General features: G+C 58.9%; 1 protein-coding gene across 1 annotated transcript in view; it reads left to right on the forward strand.

The window, feature by feature from the left end:
• Positions 1–205: 205 nt before the first annotated feature.
• The window catches only part of BOP1 (BOP1 ribosomal biogenesis factor), a 105254-nt gene continuing 81753 nt past the window's right edge, over positions 206–23706 (forward strand). The window contains exons 1-3 of the mRNA XM_084227460.1: positions 206–307; positions 4090–4266; positions 13866–13976. Of these exons, the coding sequence (XP_084083586.1) occupies positions 299–307; positions 4090–4266; positions 13866–13976 (297 nt within the window). The 5' untranslated portion in view covers positions 206–298. The remainder of the gene's footprint in view (positions 308–4089; positions 4267–13865; positions 13977–23706) is intronic.

Here is a 23706-nt window from a genome sequence, read left to right on the forward strand (position 1 = left end):
GCTGCCTCTGGCGCGGCTGCCCCAGCGCGCATGCGCGATCCCGGCGGCGCGGCGGTCTCTGCGCATGCGCACGTTGCTTTCACATTTTCCCGCGCTGCCGCTCCTTCCCCGTTATCTTTTCCCGTTATCTTTTCCCGTTATCATCTCTCGTTCCCGTTATCCCGCCTTGCCCAGGAGCGGGATCACTTCCTTCGGGAGCGGCGCGGGGCCGCGGCACGGCGGAAGCGCGGCGGGCGGGGGCGTGGCCGTCCCTCTGACCCGCGCCCACGTGTTCGGCGGCGCACGCGGAGCCGCCACCATGGAGCAGGTCCGGGGGTGACCGGGGAGGGGGAACGGGGGGACCCGCGGGGTTGTCATGGCAACGGGGAGGGAGGGGACACACACGGCACTGGCATGGCAACGGGGAGGGAGGGGGCTGGCCTGGTGTCCGTGAACGGGGACCGGGAAATGGGGAAATGGCGGGAGGGGTCCGGCCTGGTGTCCGTGAGGGGGAGCGCGGCAGTGAGGGGGATTTGGCCGGGTCTTGATGGGGGGACCCGGTCCCATCCTGGTGAGGAGGACCCCATAATTGGGGGTCTCCGGCCGGGTCTCCATGAGGGCGTCTGGCCTTGTCCTGACGGGGATCTCGGCAGTGAGGGGAGATTTGGCCTTGTCCTGAGCGGGTGAAAGTCGTGATTTTGGGGGAGTTTGGCCTCCTGAGGGCAAGACCTGGCTCCCTCCCGGTGAGGGCGGACCGTGAAATGTGCGGGGTCCGGCGTGGTGTCCGTGAGGGGGAGCCCGGCAGTGAGAGGGGATTTGGCCTACTGAGGGGGTGACCGGGCTCTATCCTGGTGAGGGTGTACCCCATAATTGGGGGGCTCCAGCCTGGTCTCCATGAGGGGGTCTGGCCTTGTCCTGAAAGGGGACCCAGCAATTTGGGGAGGGTCTGGCTTGGTCTCCCTGAGGGCAAACCCAGGAATGGCGGGCTCTGGGAATGGCGGGGTCCAGCCTGGTGTCCGTGAGGGGGAAACCCAACACTGAGGAGGATTTGGGCTCTTGAGGGGGCGACCTGGCTCTGTCCTGGAGAGGGGGGATCAGGAAATGGGGAGGGTCCGGCCCGGTCTCCATGAGGGGTAGCCAGGCAGTGAAGGGGATTTGGTCTCCTGAGGGGGAACCCGGCTCTATCCTGGTGATGGAGGACGGGGAAATGGAGCTCTGGCCTGATCTCCATGAGGGGAAACCCGGCAGTGAGGGGGGATTTGGCCTGGTTCTGAGGGGGAAAACCCATAATATGGGGGGATTTGGCCTCCTGAGGGGAAGACCCAGCCCTGTCCTGGTGAGGGGGAATCAGGAAATGGGGAGGGTCCAGCCCGGTCTCCATGAGGGGTAACTGGGCACTGAGGGGGATTTGGTCTCCTGAGGGGGTGACCCGGCTCTATCCTGGTGAGAGTGTACCCCATAATTGGGGGCTCCAGCCTGGTCTCCATGAGGGATAACTGGGCACTAAAAGGGTGGATTTGGCCTCCTGAGGGGGAACCCGGTCCCATCCTGCTGAGTTTGTACCCCATAATTGGGGGGCTCCAGCCCGGTCTCCATGAAGGGAGTCTGGCCTTGTCCTGAAGGGGGACTCAGCAATTTGGGGAGGGGTCTGGGGTGGTCTCCATGAGGCGGGTTTGGCCTCCTGAAGGGAGGACCCAGCCTTCTCCTGGTGAGGGGATTCCCTGATAGTTTAAGGGGTCTGGGCTTGTCCTGAGCTGGGGACCTGGGAATGGGGGGGGGTCTCTGAGAGGGCATCCAGAAATGGGTGGGGGGGCTGTCTGAGCTTGTCCTTGGCGATGGGGGGGAGCCAGCAGTGACAGGGACATGGCTGGCTCAGGCAAGGAATGTGGCAATGAGGGGGTCCCACCAGGCACTGGGGGGACATGGCAACTGGGGGGACTGGAGCCAGGAACTGGTGAGGGGGATCTGGTAACTGGGAGGACTGGACCCAGCAACTGGGGGGTGTCCAGTGTGGTTCTGAGGGGGGACCCAGTAACTGGGGGGGGGTCCAGTGGGGTTCTGAGGGGGGACCCAGTAACTGGGGGGTGTCCAGTGTGGTTCTGAGGGGGGACCCAGTAACTGGGGGGTGTCCAGTGTGGTTCTGAGGGGGGACCCAGTAACTGGGGGGGGGTCCAGTGGGGTTCTGAGGGGGGACCCAGTAACTGGGGGGGGTCCAGTGGGGTTCTGAGGGGGGACCCAGTAACTGGGGGGGGTCCAGTGGGGTTCTGAGGGGGACCCAGTAACTGGGGGGGTTTAGTTTGGTTTTTAGGGGGACCCAGTAACTGGGGGGGTTTAGTTTGGTTTTTAGGGGGGGACCCAGTAACTGGGGGGGTTTAGTTTGGTTTTTAGGGGGGACCCAGTAACTGGGGGGGTTTAGTTTGGTTCTGAGGGGGCACCCAGTAACTGGGGGGGTTTAGTTTGGTTCTGAGGGGGGACCCAATAACTGGGGGGGTTTAGTTTGGTTTTTAGGGGGACCCAGTAACTGGGGGGGTTTAGTTTGGTTCTGAGGGGGGACCCAATAACTGGGGGGGTTTAGTTTGGTTTTTAGGGGGACCCAGTAACTGGGGGGGTTTAGTTTGGTTTTTAGGGGGACCCAGTAACTGGGGGGGTTTAGTTTGGTTTTTAGGGGGTACCCAGTAACTGGGGGGGTTTAGTTTGGTTCTGAGGGGGACCCAGTAACTGGGGGGGTCCAGTGAGATTCTGAGGGGGGACCCAGTAACTGGGGGGGGTCCAGTGTGGTTCTGAGTAGGGACCCAATAACTGGGGGGGGGTCCAGTGGGGTTCTGAGGGGGATCCAGTAACTGGGGGGGGTCCAGTTGGATTCTGAGGGGGAACCCAGTAACTGGGGGGGTTTCGTTTGGTTCTGAGGGGGACCCAGTAACTGGGGGGGTTTAGTTTGGTTTTTAGGGGGGACCCAGTAACTGGGGGGGGTTTAGTGTGGTTCTGAGGGGGGACCCAGTAAGTGGGGGGGGGGTCCAGTGAGATTTTGAGGGGGGACCCAGTAACTGGGGGGGGTCCAGTGTGGTTCTGAGGGGGATCCAGTAACTGGGGGGGGTTAGTTTGGTTCTGAGGGGGACCCAGTAACTGGGGGGGTTTAGTTTGGTTCTGAGGGGGGACCCAGTAACTGGGGGGGTTTGGTTTGGTTTTTAGGGGGGTACCCTGTAACTGGGGGGGGGTTAGTTTGATTCTGAGGGGTACCCAGTAACTGGGGGGGTTTAGTTTGGTTTTTAGGGGGGACCCAGTAACTGGGGGGTTTAGTTTGGTTCTGAGGGGGACCCAGTAACTGGGGGGGTTTAGTTTGGTTTTTAGGGGGGTACCCTGTAACTGGGGGGGGTCCAGTGTGGTTCTGAGGGGGGACCCAGTAACTGGGGGGGGTCCAGTGGGGTTCTGAGGGGGGACCCAGTAACTGGGGGGGGTCCAGTGGGGTTCTGAGGGGGACCCAGTATCTGGGGGGGTTTAGTTTGGTTTTTAGGGGGGTACCCAGTAACTGGGGGGGGTCCAGTGTGGTTCTGAAGGGGACCCAGTAACTGGGGGGGTTTAGTTTGGTTTTTAGGGGGACCCAGTAACTGGGGGGGGTCCAGTGTGGTTCTGAGGAGGGACCCAATAACTGGGGGGGGTCCAGTGGGGTTCTGAGGGGGATCCAGTAACTGGGGGGGGTCCAGTTGGATTCTGAGGGGGAACCCAGTAACTGGGGGGGTTTAGTTTGGTTCTGAGGGGAACCCAGTAACTGGGGGGGTTTAGTTTGGTTTTTAGGGGGGGACCCAGTAACTGGGGGGGTTTAGTTTGGTTTTTAGGGGGGTACCCAGTAACTGGGGGGTGTCCAGTGTGGTTCTGAGGGGGAACCCAGTAACTGGGGGGGGGTCCAGTGGGGTTCTGAGGGGGGACCCAGTAACTGGGGGGGGTCCAGTGTGGTTCTGTGTGGGGACCCAGTAACTGGGGGGTTCTGACCCAGTCCTAAGTGGGACACAGGAATTGGGGGGGGGTCCGATTTTGTCCTGAGGCACAGGGCCCTGCCATGGTCGGGGGTGCCCCCGTGTGCCCGTTGTGACCCTGCCTTGCTGTCCCTGGCAGCCCAGCCCCTCTGGAGGCAGCCAGGAGCTGTCAGAGAGCGAGGAGAGCGTTTATTCCGGCCTGGAGGATTCGGGAAGCGACAGCGAATCCTCCGGGAATGAGGAGGAGGAGGAAGAGGAGCAGGAGGAGGAGGAGGAGGAGGAAGATGAAGGCCCTGGAAGCCCCTCCCAGACACAGGTAAGGGCCTGGCTGTGATCCTGCCCTGGACTTGGGGGCTCCCATCCCATTCCTGCCCCTTCCTGGGATGCTCTGGTTCCCAAAATCCAGGAATGGACTCGCCCTGCTCTGGTTTTCCAAGAGGAGGAGAACTCAGTGTGAGGCAGGGTTCAGGGATAGGGATGAGTCTGTCCTGGAAAAAAATGTGGGAAAAAGGAAATTTAAAGTGCCCAGAGCCTTTTCCAGGGATTTCTGGCAGAGCTGCAGAGGGGTTTGGGGTGCAGGCTGGAGGGATGGGAAACAGGGAATGGCTTCCCATGGAATGTTGGGATTTGGGGGTGGAATTCCCAGAGAATCCGGGGCTGCCCCAGGATCTCTGGAACATCCCAAGATAGTGGGAGCTGTGCCATGGAAGGGGATCATCCCCTCCATTCCCAGCCCATTCCCAGCATTCCTGGCCCTTCCAGCAGGGAATTCCCAGGGAATCCCACCCCAGCCACATTCCCACCCCCTTATCCCGGATTTTCCCCTCTCATCCCGGGATTCCCAAGGGTTGGGATTGAGGAGAATCCTCCCCATTCCTGGGAGCCCAAACTTGCCCAAATCCCCTCGTTCTCCCCCAATTTCTGGAAGGAAAGGGAAATTCCAGAGGCTGTGGAGCTGGAAATGCAGGAGTTGGAGATGGCTGCTGTGGCAGGAGAATTCCAGAGCCTTTTCCAGGGATTTCTGGGAGAGGGATTTGGGATGCAGGCTGGGGGGATGGCAAACAGGGAATGGCTTCCCATGGAATGTTGGGATTTGGGGATGGAATTCCCAGAGAATCCGGGGCTGCCCCAGGATCCCTGGAACATCCCGGGATAGTGGAGCTGTCCCTTCCCTCCAAATCCAGTCTGGAATTCCAGGATTTTCCCATTCCATGACCTGTCTCCAGCTCCATCCCAGTTTTCACCTTCCCTGCACCTTCCCCGAGCCCCTCTGGGCCCAGCTGGGTTTTCCAGGGATCTTTCCAGAGCTCCCAAACTTCTCCAGGGCTTTCCCAGAGCTCCCAAACTTTTCCAGGGATCTTCCCAGAGCTCCCAAACTTCTCCAGGGCTTTCCCAGAGCCCCCAAACTTTTCCAGGGATCTTCCCAGAGCTTCCAAACTTTTCCAGAGCTGTTCCCACAGCTCCCAGATTGCTCCAGGGTTATTTCCAGAGCTCCCACTTTTCTCCAGGGTTATTTCCAGAGCTCCCAAACTTTTCCATGGCTGTTGCCAGAGTTCCCAGATTGCTCCAGGGTCACTTCCAGAGCTCCCAGACTTCTCCAGGATGTTCCCAAATTGCTCCAGAGATGTTCCCAGAGCTCCCAAACTTTTCCAGAGCTCTTCCCAGAGCTCCTAAATTGCTCCGAGGCTGTTCCCAAATTGCTCCAGGGCTCTTCCCAGAGCTCCCAGATTGTTCCAGGGTCACTTGTAGAGCTCCCACCCTGCTCCAGAGATGATCCCAGATTTCTCCAGGGCTCTCCCCCAGCTCCCACTTTTCTCCAGGGTCATTCCCAGAGCTCCCACATCCACTCCAGGCTCTTCCCAGAGCTCCCAAACTTTTCCATGGCTGTTCCCAGAGTTCCCAGATTGCTCCAGGGTCACTTCCAGAGCTCCCAAACTTCTCCAGGGCTGTTCCCAAATTGCTCCAGGGCTTTTCCCAAAGTTCCCAAATTGCTCCACAGCTCTTCCCAGAGCTCCCACTTTTTTCCAGGGATGTTCCCAAAGCTCCAAACTTTTCCAGGGCTGTTCCCAGAGCTCCCAAACCACTCCCAGGCTGTTCCCACAGCTCCCAGATTGCTCCAGGGTCACTTCCAGAGCTCCCAAACTTCTCCAGGCTGTTCCCAAAACACTCCAGAGCTCTTCCCAGAGCTCCCAAACTTCTCCAGGCTGTTCCCAAACTGCTCCAGAGAGTCTCCAGAGCTCCCAAACTTTTCCAGGGCTCTTCCCAGAGCTCCCAGATTGCTCCAGGGTTACTTCCAGAGTTTCCAGACCTTTCCAGGGCTGCTCCCAAACCACTCCAGGGCTCTTCCCAGAGCTCCCAGATGATTCCAGGGTCACTTCCAGAGCTCCCACCCTGCTCCAGAGATGATTCCAGATTTCTCCAGGGCTCTCCCCCAGCTCCCACTTTTCTCCAGGGTTATTTCCAGAGCTCCCACATCCATTCCAGGCTCTTCCCAGAGCTCCCAAACTTTTCCAGAGCTGTTCCCAGAGTTCCCAGATTGCTCCAGGGTCACTTCCAGAGCTCCCAAACTTCTCCAGGGCTGTTCCCAAATTGCTCCAGGGCTTTTCCCAAAGTTCCCAAATTGCTCCACGGCTCTTCCCAGATCTCCCACTTTTCTCCAGGGATGTTCCCAAAGTTCCCAAATTGCTCCAGGGCTCTTCCCAGAGCTCCCACTTTTCTCCAGGGCTGTTCCCAAAGCTCCAAACTTTTCCAGGGCTGTTCCCAGAGCTCCCAAACCACTCCCAGGCTGTTCCCAGAGTTCCCAGATTGCTCCAGGGTCACTTCCAGAGCTCCCAAACTTCTCCAGGATGTTCCCAAACCACTCCAGAGAGGTTCCAGAACTCCCAAACTTCTCTAGAGCTCTTCCCAGAGCTCCCAGATTGCTCCAGGGTCATTTCCAGAGCTCCCAGATTGCTCCAGGGTCTCTTCCAGAGCTCCCAGACTTCTCCAGGCTGTTCCCAAACCACTCCAGGGCTCTTCCCAGAGCTCCCAGATGGTTCCAGGGTCACTTCCAGAGCTCCCACCCTGCTCCAGAGATGATCCCAGATTTCTCCAGGGCTTTTCACACAGCTTCCACTTTTCTTCAGGGCTTTTCACACAGCTCCCACTTTTCTCCAGGGTTATTTCCAGAGCTCCCACATCCATTCCAGGTTCTTCCCAGAGCTCCCAAACTTATCCAGGGCTCTTCCCAGAGCTCCCAGATTGCTCCAGGGCTGTTCCCAGAGCTCCCAAACTTCTCCAGGCTGTTCCCAAACCACTCCAGGGCTCTTCCCAGAGCTCCCAAACTTTTCCAGAGCTGTTCCCAGAGTTCCCTGATTGCTCCAGGGTCACTTCCAGAGCTCCCAAACTTCTCCAGGATGTTCCCAAATTGCTCCAGGGCTTTTCCTAAAGTTCCCAAATTGCTCCACAGCTCTTCCCAGAGCTCCCAGATGGTTCCAGGGTCGCTTCCAGAGCTCCCACCCTGCTCCAGAGATGATTCCAGATTTCTCCAGGGCTCTCCCCCAGCTCCCACTTTTCTCCAGGGTTATTTCCAGAGCTCCCACATCCATTCCAGGCTCTTCCCAGAGCTCCCAAACTTTTCCAGAGCTGTTCCCAGAGTTCCCAGATTGCTCCAGGGTCACTTCCAGAGCTCCCAGACTTCTCCAGGCTGTTCCCAAACTACTCCAGAGATGTTCCCAGAGCTCCTAAACCACTCTTGGGCTGTTCCACAGCTCCCAGATTGCTCCAGGGTCACTTCCAGAGCTCCCAAACTTCTCCAGGATGTTTCCAAACCACTCCAGAGATGTTCCCAGAGCTCCCAAACTTTTCCAGAGCTGTTCCACAGCTCCCAGATTGCTCCAGGGTCACTTCCAGAGCTCCCAGACTTCTCCAGGCTGTTCCCAAACAACTCCAGAGATGCTCCCAGAGCTCCCAGATTGCTCCAGGGCTGTTCCCAAATTGCTCCAGGGCTGTTCCCAGAGCTCCCAGACTTCTCCAGGCTGTTCCCAAACTTTTCCAGGGCTCTTCCCAGAGCTCCCAGATGGTTCCAGGGTCACTTGCAGAGCTCCCACCCTGCTCCAGAGATGATCCCAGATTTCTCCAGGGCTCTCCCACAGCTCCCACTTTTCTCCAGGGTTATTTCCAGAGCTCCCACATCCATTCCAGGCTCTTCCCAGAGCTCCCAAACTTTTCCAGAGCTGTTCCCAGAGTTCCCAGATTGCTCCAGGATCACTTCCAGAGCTCCCAGACTTCTCCAGGATGTTCCCAAATTGCTCCAGGGTCACTTCCAGAGCTCCCAAGCTTCTCCAGGGCTGTTCCCAAATTTCTCCAGGGATGTTCCCAAAGTTCCCAAATTGCTCCACAGCTCTTCCCAGAGCTCCCACTTTTTTCCAGGGATGTTCCCAAAGCTCCAAACTTTTCCAGGGCTGTTCCCAGAGCTCCCAAACCACTCCCAGGCTGTTCCCAGAGCTCCCAGATTGCTCCAGGGTCAATTCCAGAGCTCCCAAACTTCTCCAGGATGTTCCCAAACCACTCCAGAGAGGTTCCAGAGCTCCCAAACTTTTCTAGAGCTCTTCCCAGAGCTCCCAGATTGCTCCAGGTTCATTTCCAGAGCTCCCAGATTGCTCCAGGGTCACTTCCAGAGCTCCCAAACTTCTCCAGGATGTTCCCAAACCACTCCAGAGAGGTTCCAGAGCTCCCAAACTTCTCTAGAGCTCTTCCCAGAGCTCCCAGATTGCTCCAGGGTCATTTCCAGAGCTCCCAAATTGCTCCAGGGTCACTTCCAGAGCTCCCAAACTTCTCCAGGCTGTTCCCAAACCACTCCAGGGCTCTTCCCAGGGCTCCCAGATGGTTCCAGGGTCACTTCCAGAGCTCCCACCCTGCTCCAGAGATGATCCCAGATTTCTCCAGGGCTCTCCCACAGCTCCCACTTTTCTCCAGGGTTATTTCCAGAGCTCCCACATCCATTCCAGGCTCTTCCCAGAGCTCCCAAACTTTTCCAGGGCTGCTCCCAGAGCTCCCAGACTTTTCCAGGGCTCTTCCCAGAGCTCCCAGATGGTTCCAGGGTCTCTTCCAGAGCTCCCACCCTGCTCCAGAGATGATCCCAGATTTCTCCAGGGCTCTCCCACAGCTCCCACTTTTCTCCAGAGATGCTCCCAGAGCTCCCAGACCTTTCCAGGGCTGTTCCCATTGTGCTCCAAGGCTGTTTGAGGTTTTTAATGGAAAGGGTTTTTATTTGGGAATTTGGGAAAGACTGGGACAGACTGGGAGGGACTGGGAGTGACTGGGATGGATTGGGATGGGACTGGGATGGACTGGGACTGACTGGGACTGTCTGGGATGGGACTGGGATGGGACTGGGACAGACTGGGAGGGACTGGGACTGACTGGAATGGACTGGGATGGGACTGGGATGGGACTGGGATGGACTGGGATGGGACTGAAATGGACTGGGATGGGACTGGGATGGACTGGGACTGACTGGGATGGACTGGGAGGGACTGGGATGGACTGGGACTGACTGGGACAGATTGGGATAGACTGGGACTGACAGGGGCACACTGGGATGGAACTGGGACTGACTGGGAGGCGCTGGGACTGAGCAGGACAGACTGGGAGGGGCTGGGACAGAGTGGGAGGCACTGGGATAGACTGGGACAGAGTGGGACAGATCAGGGCAGACTGGGACAGATTGGGATGGTCCAGGACAGACTGGGATGGACTGGGACAGACTGGGACTGACTGGGACAGACTGGGACAGAGCGGGACTGACCGGGATAGACCGGGACAGACCAGGACAGACTGGGACAGACTGGGACACACTGGGACAGAGCGGGACTGACCGGGACAGACTGGGACAGACCGGGACTGACCGGGACTGACTGGGACAGACCGGGACAGACCGGGACTGACCGGGACAGAGCGGGACTGACCGGGACAGACTGGGACAGAGCAGGACTGACCGGGACTGACCGGGACTGACCGGGACAGGCTGGGACAGACCGGGACTGACCGGGACTGACCGGGACAGGCTGGGACAGACCGGGACTGACCGGGACTGATCGGGACTGACCGGGACTGACCGGGACACACTGGGACAGACTGGGACTGACTGGGACTGACCGGGACAGAGCAGGACTGACCGGGACAGGCTGGGACTGACCGGGACGGACCGGGACAGACCGGGACTGACCGGGACTGACCGGGACAGACCGGGACACACTGGGACAGACTGGGACAGACTGGGACTGACCGGGACAGACCGGGACAGACCGGGACTGACCGGGACTGACCGGGACAGACCGGGACTGACCGGGACTGACCGGGACTGACCGGGACTGACCGGGACTGACCGGGGCTGACCGGGACTGACCGCGACTGACCGGGACAGACCGGGACACACTGGGACAGACTGGGACAGACCGGGACTGACCGGGACTGACCGGGACAGACCGGGACTGACCGGGACTGACTGGGACAGACCGGGACACACTGGGACAGACTGGGACTGACCAGGACAGACTGGGACTGACCGGGACTGACTGGGACACACTGGGACAGACCGGGACAGCCCAGGACAGACCCAGCCAGGCCAGGACAGGCCAGGACAGACCCAGCCAGGCCGGGCCAGACCAGGCCAGGCCGGTTACGCCGGGATTGGATTTTTCCGTCTCCGGCCGCAGGCGGGGGCAGCCGGGGAAGGTGAAACCCAACTCCAGCCCCATCCCAGCGCCAAAAACCTGGGAAAAGACTTATCCCGGCTCCCCGCGGAGCCAGCCGGCCCTTAAAGCCGCCTTTGTTTTCCCGGTAATCCCATCCCTGCTCCGGGATTTGCCCCCGATCCCGCCCGGCCTGGCTTTTACAGCTCCCGCCGGGAGCCGCCAGGGGCCGGGGCTGCTTTTCCAATCAGCCATGCCCCGGATCCCGGCACAAATCCTGCTGCTCCAGCCTTTCCCTGCATCCTGATCCTGCTGCTCCGGCCTTTCCTTGGATCCCAACACAAATCCTGCTGCTCCAGCCTTTCCTTGGATCCCAACACAAATCCTGCTGCTCCAGCCTTTCCCTGCATCCTGATCCTGCTGCTCCGGCCTTTCCTTGGATCCCAACACAAATCCTGCTGCTCCAGCCTTTCCCTGGATCCTGATCCTGCTGCTCCGGCCTTTCCTTGGATCCCAACACAAATCCTGCTGCTCCAGCCTTTCCCTGGATCCTGATCCTGCTGCTCCAGCCTTTCCCTGGATCCCAACACAAATCCTGATTCCCCAGCCATTCCCTGGATCCCAACACAAATCCTGATTCCCTGGGCATTTCCTGGATCCTGATCCTGCTGCTCCAGCCATTCCCTGGATCCCAACACAAATCCTGATTCCCCGGCCATTCCCTGGATCCCAACACAAATCCTGCTGCTCCCACCATTCCCTGGATCCCAACACAAATCCTGCTGCTCCAGCCATTCCCTGGATCCCAACACAAATCCTGATTCCCCAGCCATTCCCTGGATCCCAACACAAATCCTGCTGCTCCAGCCTTTCCCTGCATCCCAACACAAATCCTGATTCCCCGGGCATTCCCTGGATCCCAACACAAATCCTGCTGCTCCAGCCTTTCCCTGGATCCCAACACAAATCCTGATTCCCCAGCCTTTCCCTGGATCCCAACACAAATCCTGCTGCTCCAGCCTTTCCCTGGATCCTGACAAAAATCCTGATTCCCCAGCCTTTCCCTGGATCCTGATCCTGCTTCCCCAGCCTTTCCCTGGATCCTGATTCTGCTTCCCCAGCCTTTCCCTGGATCCCAACACAAATCCTGCTGCTCCAGCCATTCCCTGGATCCCAACACAAATCCTGCTGCTCCAGCCTTTCCCTGGATCCCAACACAAATCCTGCTGCTCCAGCCATTCCCTGGATCCCGGCACAAATCCTGCTGCTCCAGCCTTTCCCTGGATCCCAACACAAATCCTGCTGCTCCAGCCTTTCCCTGGATCCCAACACAAATCCTGCTGCTCCAGCCTTTCCCTGGATCCTGATCCTGCTGCTCCAGCCTTTCCCTGGATCCCAACACAAATCCTGCTTCCCCAGCCATTCCCTGGATCCCAACACAAATCCTGCTTCCCCAGCCATTCCCTGGATCCCAACACAAATCCTGATTCCCCGGGCATTCCCTGGATCCTGATCCTGCTGCTCCAGCCATTCCCTGGATCCCGGCACAAATCCTGCTGCTCCAGGCATTCCCTGGATCCCGGCACAAATCCTGCTGCTCCAGCCTTTCCCTGGATCCCAACACAAATCCTGCTTTTCCAGCCTTTCCCTGGATCCCAACACAAATCCTGCTTTTCCAACCATTCCTTGGATCCTGACACAAATCCTGCTTCTCCAGGCATTCCCTAGATCCTGATCCTACTTCTCCAGGCATTCCCTGGATCCCAACACAAATCCTGCTGCTCCAGGCATTCCCTGAATCCTGACCCCGCTTTTCCAACCATTCCCTGAATCCTGATCCCACTTTTGCAACCATTCCCTGAATCCTGATCCCACTTTTCCAACCATTCCCTGAATCCTGATCCCACTTTTCCAACCATTCCCTGAATCCTGATCCCACTTTTCCAACCATTCCCTGCATCCTGACCCTGATCCCGCTCCGAGGGCGCTCCTGCAAAAGGGAAAATTGCTTTTCCAGGGAAATTTTGGGATCGTTCCCAGAGCTCCTGCACAGCAGCAGAGTCAGGCTCTGGGGTTATCCCACAGAAATCTGGGAATTCTGGGCAGCTGGAGCTGCTCTGGGAGGGACTGGGGAGAGCTGGGAGTGCCAGGATGAGGCTGATCCCACTGGGAATTCTCATCCCAGAGATCTCTGGATCCAGGTTTTCCAGACAGGGATAGAAGGGATCCAGAATTCCTTTGGAACTGAGTTCTGGGCTTTTCCCATGGAATTCCAGAATGGATTGGGAGGGAAGGGACAGCTCCACTATCCAGGGATGTTCCAGGGATCCTGGGGCAGCCCCGGATTCTCTGGGAATTCCATCCCCAAATCCCGATTTTCCGTGGGAAGCCATTCCCTGTTTGCCATCCCCCCAGCCTGCATCCCAAACCCCTCTCCCAGAAATCCCTGGAAAAGGCTCTGGAATTCTCCTGCCACAGCAGCCATCTCCAACTCCTGCATTCCCAGCCTCTGGAATTTCCCTTTCCTTCCAGAAATTGGGGCAGAACGAGGGGATTTGGGCAAGTTTGGGCTCCCAGGAAAGGGGAGGATTCTCCTCAATCCCAACCCTTGGGAATCCCGGGATGAGAGGGGAAAATCCGGGATAAGGGGGTGGGAATGTGGGAATGTGGCTGGGGTGGGATTCCCTGGGAATTCCCTGCTGGAAGGGCCAGGAATGCTGGGAATGGGCTGGGAATGGAGGGGATTTCAGGGATGATCCCATTCCCAAGGGACACCTCCTGCTATTCCAGGGATGCAGCAGACCCTGGGAATTCCACCCCCAAATCCCAACATTCCATGGGAAGCCATTCCCTGTTTCCCATCCCTCCAGCCTGCATCCCAAACCCCTCTGCAGCTCTCCCAGAAATCCCTGGAAGAGGCTCTGGGATTCTCCTGGAATTCTCCTGGAATTCCCTGCTCCCCCAGCTCATTCCCAAACCCCTCTGGTGTCAGATCCAGATTCCAGCTGGGATCTGAGTGGGGCAGAATTCCCACTTTTCCCTGGCGTTCCACAGCCCCTTTTCCATGGATCCATGGATCCATGCTGGTTCCTGGCTCCTCATCCCGAGGCATTTCCCGTTCCCATCCCCATCCCTGCCGCCCTTCCAGGCTGGGATGAAGGAGCTCCTTTCCTTCCTTGGCACCACAATCCCGGGAATTCCGGGATGGGATCTCACCGAGCTGCTTTTCCTGATTTTCCAGGCCGGAGGAGCTCCTGGGAAGAGGAAAGCCTTGGAAGACGATTCCCCCCTGGAAGGGAAGCAGGATTTGGTTGTCCACGACGAGTACGAGGAGGACAGCTCGGATGAGGAGGTAGGATCCCACGGAATTCCTGGAATTTTATCCTGGATTTGAGGTGGAAGTGGCAGATTTGGTGTGGTGGAAGTGATGGATTTGGGGAAAAACGATGGATTTGGGAAAAGTCTGGAGCAGCTGGGGGAGCTCATCCCGGAGAAAAGCGGGATTGGAGGGATCCAGGGGGATCCAGGGTGGGATCTGCACAACGGCCTCAGGTTGGGATTTTTGGGAATATTCCCTTGGAAAGGGCTGGCATTCCGGGCTGGGATCCCCATTCCCAGCTGGAATTCTGGGCTGGGATCCCCATTCCCAGCTGGAATTCTGGACTGGGATCCCCATTCCCGGCTGGAATTCTGGGCTGGGATCCCCATTCCCAGCTGGAATTCCAGGTTGGGATCCCCATTCCCAGCTGGAATTCCCATCCCTGTGGATGGGGCCAGGCTGGGATCCCCATTCCCAGCTGGAATTCCAGACTGGAATTGCCATTCCCAGCTGGAATTCCCATCCCTGTGGATGTGGCCAGGCTGGATCCCCATTCCCAGCTGGAATTCAGGGCTGGGATCCCCATTCCCAGCTGGAATTCTGGGCTGGGATCCCCATTCCCAGCTGGAATTCTGGGCTGGGATCCCCATTCCCAGCTGGAATTCCCATCCCTGTGGATGTGGCCAGGCTGGGATCCCCATTCCCAGCTGGAATTCTGGACTGGGATCCCCATTCCCAGCTGGAATTCCAGGCTGGGATCCCCATTCCCAGCTGGAATTCCCATCCCTGTGGATGTGGGATGGGGGCAGGGCCAGGTTGGCCTTTTCCAACCTCTGCAATTCCCAGATTTCCATCTCCGTGTCGGCTCTGGGGAGGGAGGGAATTTCAGGAACGCTGCGAATTCCATGTGGGAACACTCCCAAGGCTCCTGCTGGGGAATTCCAGGAGCTCCCCGAGCCTTTCCCGGGGTCCCATCCCCGCTGCAGCCTCGGAAAACCTCGGGAAGAGCTCGGGAATTCCGGAGGGCTCGGCCCTTCCCGGCAAAGCCCGCGGCCCTTCCCGAGTCCCTGCTCAATCCATTACCGGCCCTGGCAATTCCCGGCGCTCCGGGGGCGGCCCGAGCCCGGAATTCTCCTGGAAAAGGCCCCGGGAGCCGCAGCCCTGACCGGGACAAAACCTCCGAGAGGGGGGAGGGCAACGGAATTACAGCTGGGAAAACGGGCTGGGAAAGGCTGGGATACACCGGGATTGGGATCAGGAGTGGGATTGGGATCAGGAGTGGGATCAGGAGTGGGATCATCGGGAATGGGATCAGGAGTGGGATCAGGAGTGGGAACATTGGGAATGGGATCAGGAGTGGGATCAGGAGTGGGATCAGGAATGGGATCAGGAGTGGGATCAGGAGTGGGATCAGGAATGGGATCAGGAGTGGGATCAGGAGTGGGATCAGGAGTGGGATCAGGAGTGGGATCAGGAATGGGATCAGGAGTGGGATCAGGAATGGGATCAGGAGTGGGATCAGGAGTGGGATCAGGAATGGGATCAGGAGTGGGATCAGGAATGGGATCAGGAGTGGGATCAGGAGTGGGATCAGGAGTGGGATCAGGAATGGGATCAGGAATGGGATCAGGAGTGGGATCAGGAGTGGGATCAGGAATGGGATCAGGAGTGGGATCAGGAGTGGGATCAGGAATGGGATCAGGAGTGGGATCAGGAGTGGGATCGTCGGGAGTGGGATCAGGAGTGGGATCAGGAATGGGATCAGGAGTGGGATCATCGGGAATGGGATCGGGAATGGGATCAGGAGTGGGATCATCGGGAATGGGATCAGGAATGGGATCAGGAGTGGGATCAGGAATGGAATCAGGAATGGGATCAGGAATGGAATCAGGAGTGGGATCATCAGGAGTGGGATCAGGAGTGGGATCATCGGGAATGGGATCAGGAATGGGATCAGGAATGGGATCATCGGGAATGGGATCGGGAATGGGATCAGGAATGGGATCATCGGGAATCGGATCGGGAGTGGGATCAGGAGTGGGATCAGGAGTGGGATCATCGGGAATAGGATCAGGAGTGGGATCATCGGGAATGGGATCAGGAATGGCGCCGCCGAATTCCAGAGGGATCCCAACAACCCCCAGGGATTTTTCCAGAGGATCCTCCGGAGCCGAGGCCGCTCCCAGGGCGGGGTTCATCGGGATTTCTCCGGAATAACAATCCCGGGAATTCGCGTGGAAAAGCTCGGGAATGCTTCCCGGAGCTGCCAGAGGGGGGAGCGCTGATCCCGGCCCTGAGCCGCTTCCAGAGCCTTTGTTCCTTCCCTCTTCCCAAAAAATCAAACCCTGGCAGGAAAACAGCGGGATTCGGGTCTGGTGCTCCTTATCCCGGAGTTTTGGGAATGGCTCCGTCGTATCCCGATCCTAATCAACTCCTGTCCTGAGGGAAGTTTTCCCTGGATTTCACCCTGTGAGCACCTGGATTAACCCAGGGAGGGAATTTTGGGAGATGTGCTTGGATAAAGCGGGATTGGCTCAGGAAAATCAAATTGGGCAGGAAAATGTGAGCGGCTTTTCCTGGGTTTCAGTAAAATGATGGAAATTTTGGGATATCAGAATCCTCAAAATCCTTTGGAACTGAGGGAACAGCCTCAGGCAGTGCCTTGGAGTGGGGATTAGGTGGGATTTTTGGGAATATTCCCCCTGAAAAGAGCAGTCCAGGGCAGGAATTCCCATTCCCAGCAGGATGAATCCCTGGCATTGTGGCTCTTGGAGAGGTTCAGGTGGGATTTTTGGGAATATTCCCCCTGGAAAGAGCAGTCCAGGGCTGGAATTCCCATTCCCAGTAGGATCAATCCCTGGGATTGTGGCTCTTGAAGAGGTTCAGGTGGGATTTTTGGGAATATTCCCCCTGGAAAGAGCAGTCCAGGGCTGGAATTCCCATTCCCAGTAGGATCAATCCCTGGGATTGTGGCTCTTGAAGAGGTTCAGGTGGGATTTTTGGGAATATTCCCCCTGAAAAGAGCAGTCCAGGGCAGGAATTCCCATTCCCAGCAGGATGAATCCCTGGGATTGTGGTTCTTGGAGAGGTTCAGGTGGGATTTTTGGGAATATTCCCCCTGGAAAGGGCTGGAATTCCCATCCCTGTGGATGTGGGATCTTGGGATTTTGCTGGATTTGGTGACCTGGTGTCGTTCCCTGTTTTCCGTGGCTCTGTCAGCACAAATTCCACCCAGGATCAGCTCAGGATGCTCCTGAATTCCCCCAGGCTTGGCTTCCCCCTGGATTTATGGGATTTTGGGAAGGAATTCCTGCCTGGGATGGAATTCCCAGAGAACCTGGGGCTGCTCCATGCCTGGAGCATCCCGGGATAGCGGGAGCTGCCCCACGGGAATGGGATCATCCCTAAAATCCATCCCAAACCCTTCCATGATTCCATGGCTTTAGGATTCCAGTGAAATCCCAGTTCCCAACCCATCCCTGTTTGCTCAGGGTTTTCCAGGGCTGGATTTGGGATCAATCCTGGAGCCCGCAGCTCTGGGGGAGGGGAAGATCCCTTGGCACACGCAGGGATCAGCAGGAGCTGGGATTGCTGGGAATGTGCAGCTGGAAAATGGCAATTCCAGGAGATCCCCGAGCCTTCCCCGGGGGTTTTTCTGGGAGAGCTGGGGAGGGATTTGGTGTAAAAGCTGCAGGGATGTGAAACAGGGAATGGCTTCCCGGATTGATGGGATTTGGGCTGGAATTCCTGGCTGGGAGGGTGCTGGGATGGAATTCCCGGGTGATCCCGCTCCCGGAATTCCCTGCTTCCCGAGGCACTCTGCGATTCCCCGGCACCTGCGTCCCGGCCGGCAGCGGGTCTGGAAAAGCTCCGCCGCGGCCCCCGGGAGCGCTTTCCTCTGGAATTGCCCCCGCGCTCCGCACGGATCCGTCCTGGCCGCGCTCCCGCCGGCCCGGCGGCCGCCGCAGCCGCCTGGCCGCGTTCCCGGGAAGCGGCGCTCTGGCCCGGCCCCTGCCGGCCCGGCGGGGGACACCGAGCGAGCCCGGCTCCCGGCCGTGGCACCGGGCCAGATCGCCGGGCTTTGGGATGGAACTGAGCTGAGCCCGGCTCCCGGGGATGGGACCGGACCAGATCGCCGGGCTTTGGGATGGCACCGAGCTGAGCCCGGCTCCCGGGGATGGCACCGAGCTGAGCCCGGCTCCCGGGGATGGGACCGAGCTGAGCCCGGCTCCCGGGGATGGGACCGAGCTGAGCCCGGCTCCCGGGGATGGGACCGAGCTGAGCCCGGCTCCCGGGGATGGGACCGGGCCAGATCGCCGGGCTTTGGGATGGGACCGAGCCGAGCCCGGCTCCCGGGGATGGCAGCGGGCCAGATCGCCGGGCTTTGGGATGGGACCGAGCCGAGCCCGGCTCCCGGGGATGGCAGCGGGCCAGATCGCCGGGCTTTGGGATGGGACCGAGCTGAGCCCGCGTCCTGGGGACGGGACAGGGCTGAGCCCGGCTCCCGGGCGTGGCACCGGGCCAGGTCCCCGGTCTTTGGGATGGGACCGAGCTGAGCCCGGCTCCCGGGGATGGAACCGAGCTGAGCCCGGCTCCCAGGGATGGCACCGGGCCAGATCCTGGCCCCCGGGGTTGGTACAGAGCTGATCCCGGGTCTTTGGGATGGCACAGAGCTGATCCCGGGTCTTTGGGATGGCACAGAGCTGATCCCGGGTCTTTGGGATGGCACAGAGCTGATCCCGACACCTGCTGGCCCAGCAGGGGACACGGAGTGAGCCCGGCTCCCGGGGATGGCACCGGGCCAATCCCGGTATTTGGAATGGCACAGATATGATTCTGGCTCCAGCATGGATCCATATCCCGGTGCCCTGGGATGGCACAGAGCCTGATCCCGGTGCCCTGGGATGGCACAGAGCCTGATCCCGGTGCCCCGGGGCTGGCACAGACCCCAATCCTGGTGCTCCGGGGCTGGCACAGATCCCAGTCCCGCTCCCTGGGGCTGGCACAGATCCCAATCCCGGTGCCCCTGGGCTGGCACAGCTCCCGGTCCCGCTCCTGCTCTGACCCCGCTCCCGGTGCCCCGGGGCTGGCACAGCTCCCGGTCCCACTCCTGCTCTGACCCCGCTCCCGGTGCCCCGGGCTGGCCCAGCTCCCGGTCCCACTCCTGCTCTGACCCCGATCCCGGCTCCCCGGGCTGGCACAGATCCCGGTCCCACTCCTGCTCTGACCCCGCTCCCGGTGCCCCGGGGCTGGCACAGCTCCCGGTCCCGCTCCTGCTCTGACCCCGCTCTCGGTGCCCCAGGGCTGGCACAGCTCCCGGTCCCGCTCCTGCCCTGACCCCGCTCCCGGTGCCCCGGGCTGGCACAGCTCCCGGTCCCGCTCCTGCCCTGACCCCGCTCCCGGTGCCCCGGGGCTGGCACAGCTCCCGGTCCCACTCCTGCTCTGACCCCGCTCCCGGTGCCCCGGGCTGGCCCAGCTCCCGGTCCCGCTCCTGCTCTGACCCCGACCCCGGTGCCCCGGGGCTGGCCCAGCTCCCCGTGCCGCTCCTGCTCTGACCCCGCTCCCGGTGCCCCGGGGCTGGCACAGCTCCCGCTCCCGGTGCCCCGGGGCTGGCACTGCTCCCGGTGCCGCTCCTGCTCTGACCCCGCTCCCGGTGCCCCGGGGCTGGCACTGCTCCCGGTCCCGCTCCTGCTCTGACCCCGCTCCCGGTGCCCCCGGGCTGGCACAGATCCCGCTCCCAGTGCCCCGGGGCTGGCCCAGCTCCCGGTGCCGCTCCTGCTCTGACCCCGCTCCCGGTGCCCTGGGCTGGCACAGATCCCGGTCCCACTCCTGCTCTGACCCCGCTCCCGGTGCCCTGGGCTGGCACAGATCCCGGTCCCACTCCTGCTCTGACCCCGCTCCCGGTGCCTCGGGGCTGGCACAGATCCCGGTCCCGCTCCTGCTCTGACCCCGCTCCCGGTGCCCCGTCCCGTCCCGGCGCTGCGGCGGCATTCCCGGCCGGAGCGGAGATGGATGTGCCGGGGCTGCCGGCGGGAGGAAGCGGCCGGGGGCTCCGTTTCCTCCCGGAATGACAATTCCAGATGTCGGGATAATGGATGGATGGATGGATGAGGGCTCGGAGCGCTCCGGCGGCGCTTCCAAGGCCGTTCCCTCCTCCGCAGGCGCGGCGGGGGGAGGCTCCCGGCGGGATCGGGAGCTCCGTGCGCCGGAGCCGGGAGCCAGCGGAGCGGGAGGGGGAGGATTCCAGGGCAGTGAACGGGAATGTGCCGCTGGCAGCGCTTCCCGAGGCCTCCGGAGCGTGGCCGGAGGGGCCCCGCGCGTGCTCCGGAGCTGCCGGGCTGGCCCCGACCGGGAGCGGGAGCGGGAGCGGCGGGGGAGAGTGCGGGAACGGGAGAACGGGGATGGGGGAATGGGGGAATATGGGGATGGGGGAATAGGGGATGGGGGAATAGGGGAATGGGGTAATGGGAATGGGATAATGGGGGAATGGGGGAATGGGATAATGGGGGAATGGGGGAATGGGATAATGGGATAATGGGGGAGTGGGAATGGGGGAATGGGGGAATGGGGGAATGGGGATGGGGGAATGGGATAATGGGAATGGGGGAATGGGGATGGGGGAATGGGATAATGGGAATGGGGGAATGGGAAATGGGAGAATTTGGGAATGGGAATGGGATAACGGGAATGGGGGAATGGGATAATCGGGGAATGGGATAATGGGAATGGGAGAATTAGGTAATGGGAATGAGGAATGGGAATGGGGGAATGGGATAATGGGAATGGGGGAATGGGATAATGGGGGAATGGGATAATGGGAATGGGAGAATTAGGTAATGGGAATGAGGGAATGGGATAATGGGGGAATGGGATAATGGGAATGGGAGAATTAGGTAATGGGAATGGGGGAATGGGATAATGGGAATGGGAATGGGGGATGGGGATTGGGATAATGGGAATGGGATAATGGGAATGGGAATGTGAAAGAGAGCAGCTGGATGGGATTGGGAATGGGGGAATGGGATAATAGGAATGGGATGATGGGAATGGTGGAATGGGAATGGGATAATTTGATTGGGAATGGGGCGGAGATTGGGAATGGGATAATGGGAATGGGGGACTGGGGATGGGGGATTTGGATTGGGAATGGGAATAGGAATGGGGGATTGGGAATGGGAAAGAGAGCAGCTGGATGGGATTGGGAATGGGATTAAGAATGGGGGATTGGGAATGGAGATTGAGAATGGGGGATTGGGAAAGAGCAGCTGGATGGGATTGGGAATGGGAGTAGGAGCAGGGATTGGGAATGAGATCAGCTGGATGGGGATGGGGGATTAGGAATGAGAACAGCTGGATGGAATTGGGAATGGGGGATTGGGAATAGGAATGGGAATGAGGGATTGGGATTGAGGTTGGGATTAGGAATGGGGAGCAGAGATTGGATAATGACAGGGGTGGGGCAGGAATTCACGGGTTTAACTCCAAAAACAGGGAATGGTTTGTGAGGGAATAGCCTGGCTTGCCCAAATTCCAGCCCCACTTCTCCCAAATTCCAGCCTCCGTTTTCCACCTTTGAGCACTGGTTCTTCCCAAATTCCAGCTCCATTTTTCCCACATTTCATCCCCAGTTTTCCCAGATTCCAACACTAATTCCCCCAAATTCCAGCTCCATTTCCCCCAACTTCCAGCCTGTTCCCCCAATTTCCAGTCCCGCTTTTTTCCATTCCAGCTCTGATTCTCCCAACTTCCAGCCCCTTTATTTCCCACATTTCAGCTCCAGTTCCCCCAGTTTCCAGTCCCATTTCCCCCACTATTCAGTCCCATTTTCCCCAGTATTCAGTCCCAGTTCCCCCAGTTTCCAGCCCTGTTTTTCCCAGTTTCCAGCCCCATTTTCCCAGTTTCCAGCCCCATTTTTCCCAGTTTCTTGCCCCATTTTTCCCAGTTTCTTGCCCCATTTTCCCCAGTTTCCAGCCCCATTTCCCCCAATTTCCAGCCCTGTTTTTCCCAGTTTCTAGCCCCATTTTCCCAGTTTCCAGCCCCAGTTCCCCCAGTTTCCAGTCCCATTTTCCCCAGTATTCAGTCCCAGTTCCCCCAGTTTCCAGCCCCATTTTTCCCAGTTTTCAACCCCGTTTTCCCAGTTTTCAGCCCCATTTTCCCCAGTATTCAGTCCCAGTTCCCCCAGTTTCCAGCCCCATTTTCCCAGTTTCCAGCCCCAGTTCCCCCGATTTTCAGCCCCATTTTCCCCACATTCGAGCCCAGTTTTTCTCAAATTCCATCCCCATTTCCCCCAATATCCAGCCCCATTTTCCCAGTTTCCAGCCCCAGTTTTCCCAGTTTCCAGCCCCAGTTTTCCCAGTTTCCAGCCCCAATTCTCCCACTTTCCAGTCCCAGTTCCCCCAGTTTCCAGCTCCATTTCCCCCAGTATTCAGCCCTGTTTTTCCCAGTTTCCAGCCCCATTTTCCCAGTTTCCAGCCCCTATTCTCCCAGTTTCCAGCCCCATTTTTCCCAGTTTCCAGCCCCATTTCCCTCAGTATTCAGCCCCGTTTTTCCCAGTTTCCAGCCCCATTTTCCCACATATCAGCCCCAGTTTTTCTCAAATTCCATCCCCATTTCCCCCAGTATTTAGTCCCAGTTCCCCCAGTTTCCAGCCCCATTTTCCCAGTTCCCAGCCCCATTTTTCTAGTTCCCAGCCCCAATTTTCCCAGTTTCCAGCCCCAGTTCTCCCAGTTTCCATCCCCATTTCCCCCAGTATTCAGTCCCAGTTCCCCCAGTTTTCAGCCCCATTTTTCCCGGTTTCCAGCCCCATTTCCCCCAGTATTCAGCCCCGTTTTTCTCAGTTTCCAGCCCCGTTTTTCCCAGTTTCCAGCCCCATTTCCCCCAGTTTCCAGCCCCATTTTTCCCAGTTTCCAGCCCCTATTCTCCCAGTTTCCAGTCCCAGTTCCCCCAGTTTTCAGCCCCATTTCCCCCAGTTTCCAGCCCCGTTTTTCCCAGTTTCCACCCCCATTTTCCCATTTCCATCCCCTTTTCCCACTCCCCAGCCATTCCCACCCAGGACAATCCCCTTTTCCCCGAGATCCCGAGGATCCCCCGGGCCCCCCCCAGACTCTGGGCCCGGGCAGGGATGCCCCAGCCCGGCTGCGCTGCCATTCCTCGGGAAATCCCCTGGAATTGGGAATTCCCGAGGGATCCCGGTCCCGCTCCGGCCGGATCCGGGATTTCCAGCGGCTCTGCTCTTGTTATTCCCATCATTCTCCCGGTGTTTCCGAAGCCTCTGGCACTCGAGGCCGGTGTAAGACAATCCCTGCTCCCTCCCCGGGATCGGATCCCGGCCTTTTCCAGCTTTTCCAGCCTCTCCCCCCGCGCTCCCTTCGGATCCTGCGGCTGCCGTGGCTTCCCGGCCTCCGCCGCGCTTCCGACGGCTCCATCCTGCTTTTATCCCGATTTTCCTCCTCTCTCCATCCACCAATTCCCCCCAGGCTGTCCCTTCTCCTTCCTATCCATCCTGCTTTTCCACATGGATCCCGATTTTCCACACAGATCCTGATTTTCCTCCTCCTCTTTCCTATCCATCCTGCTTTTCCACACAGATCCCGATTTTCCCCATTATCCATCATTTCACATCCTGCTTTTCCACACAAATCCCATTTTTCTCTGTTTTCCATTGTATCAGATCCCCTTTTCCCTGTTTTCCATCGTTTCAGATCCTGCTTTTCCGCACAAATCCACCTTTTCCAGGTTTTCCATCATTTAAGATCCCGATTTT

Source organism: Fringilla coelebs (genome assembly GCF_963513975.1).
Source record: "Fringilla coelebs genome assembly, contig: SCAFFOLD_153, whole genome shotgun sequence".
NCBI classification, from domain to species: domain Eukaryota; kingdom Metazoa; phylum Chordata; class Aves; order Passeriformes; family Fringillidae; genus Fringilla; species Fringilla coelebs.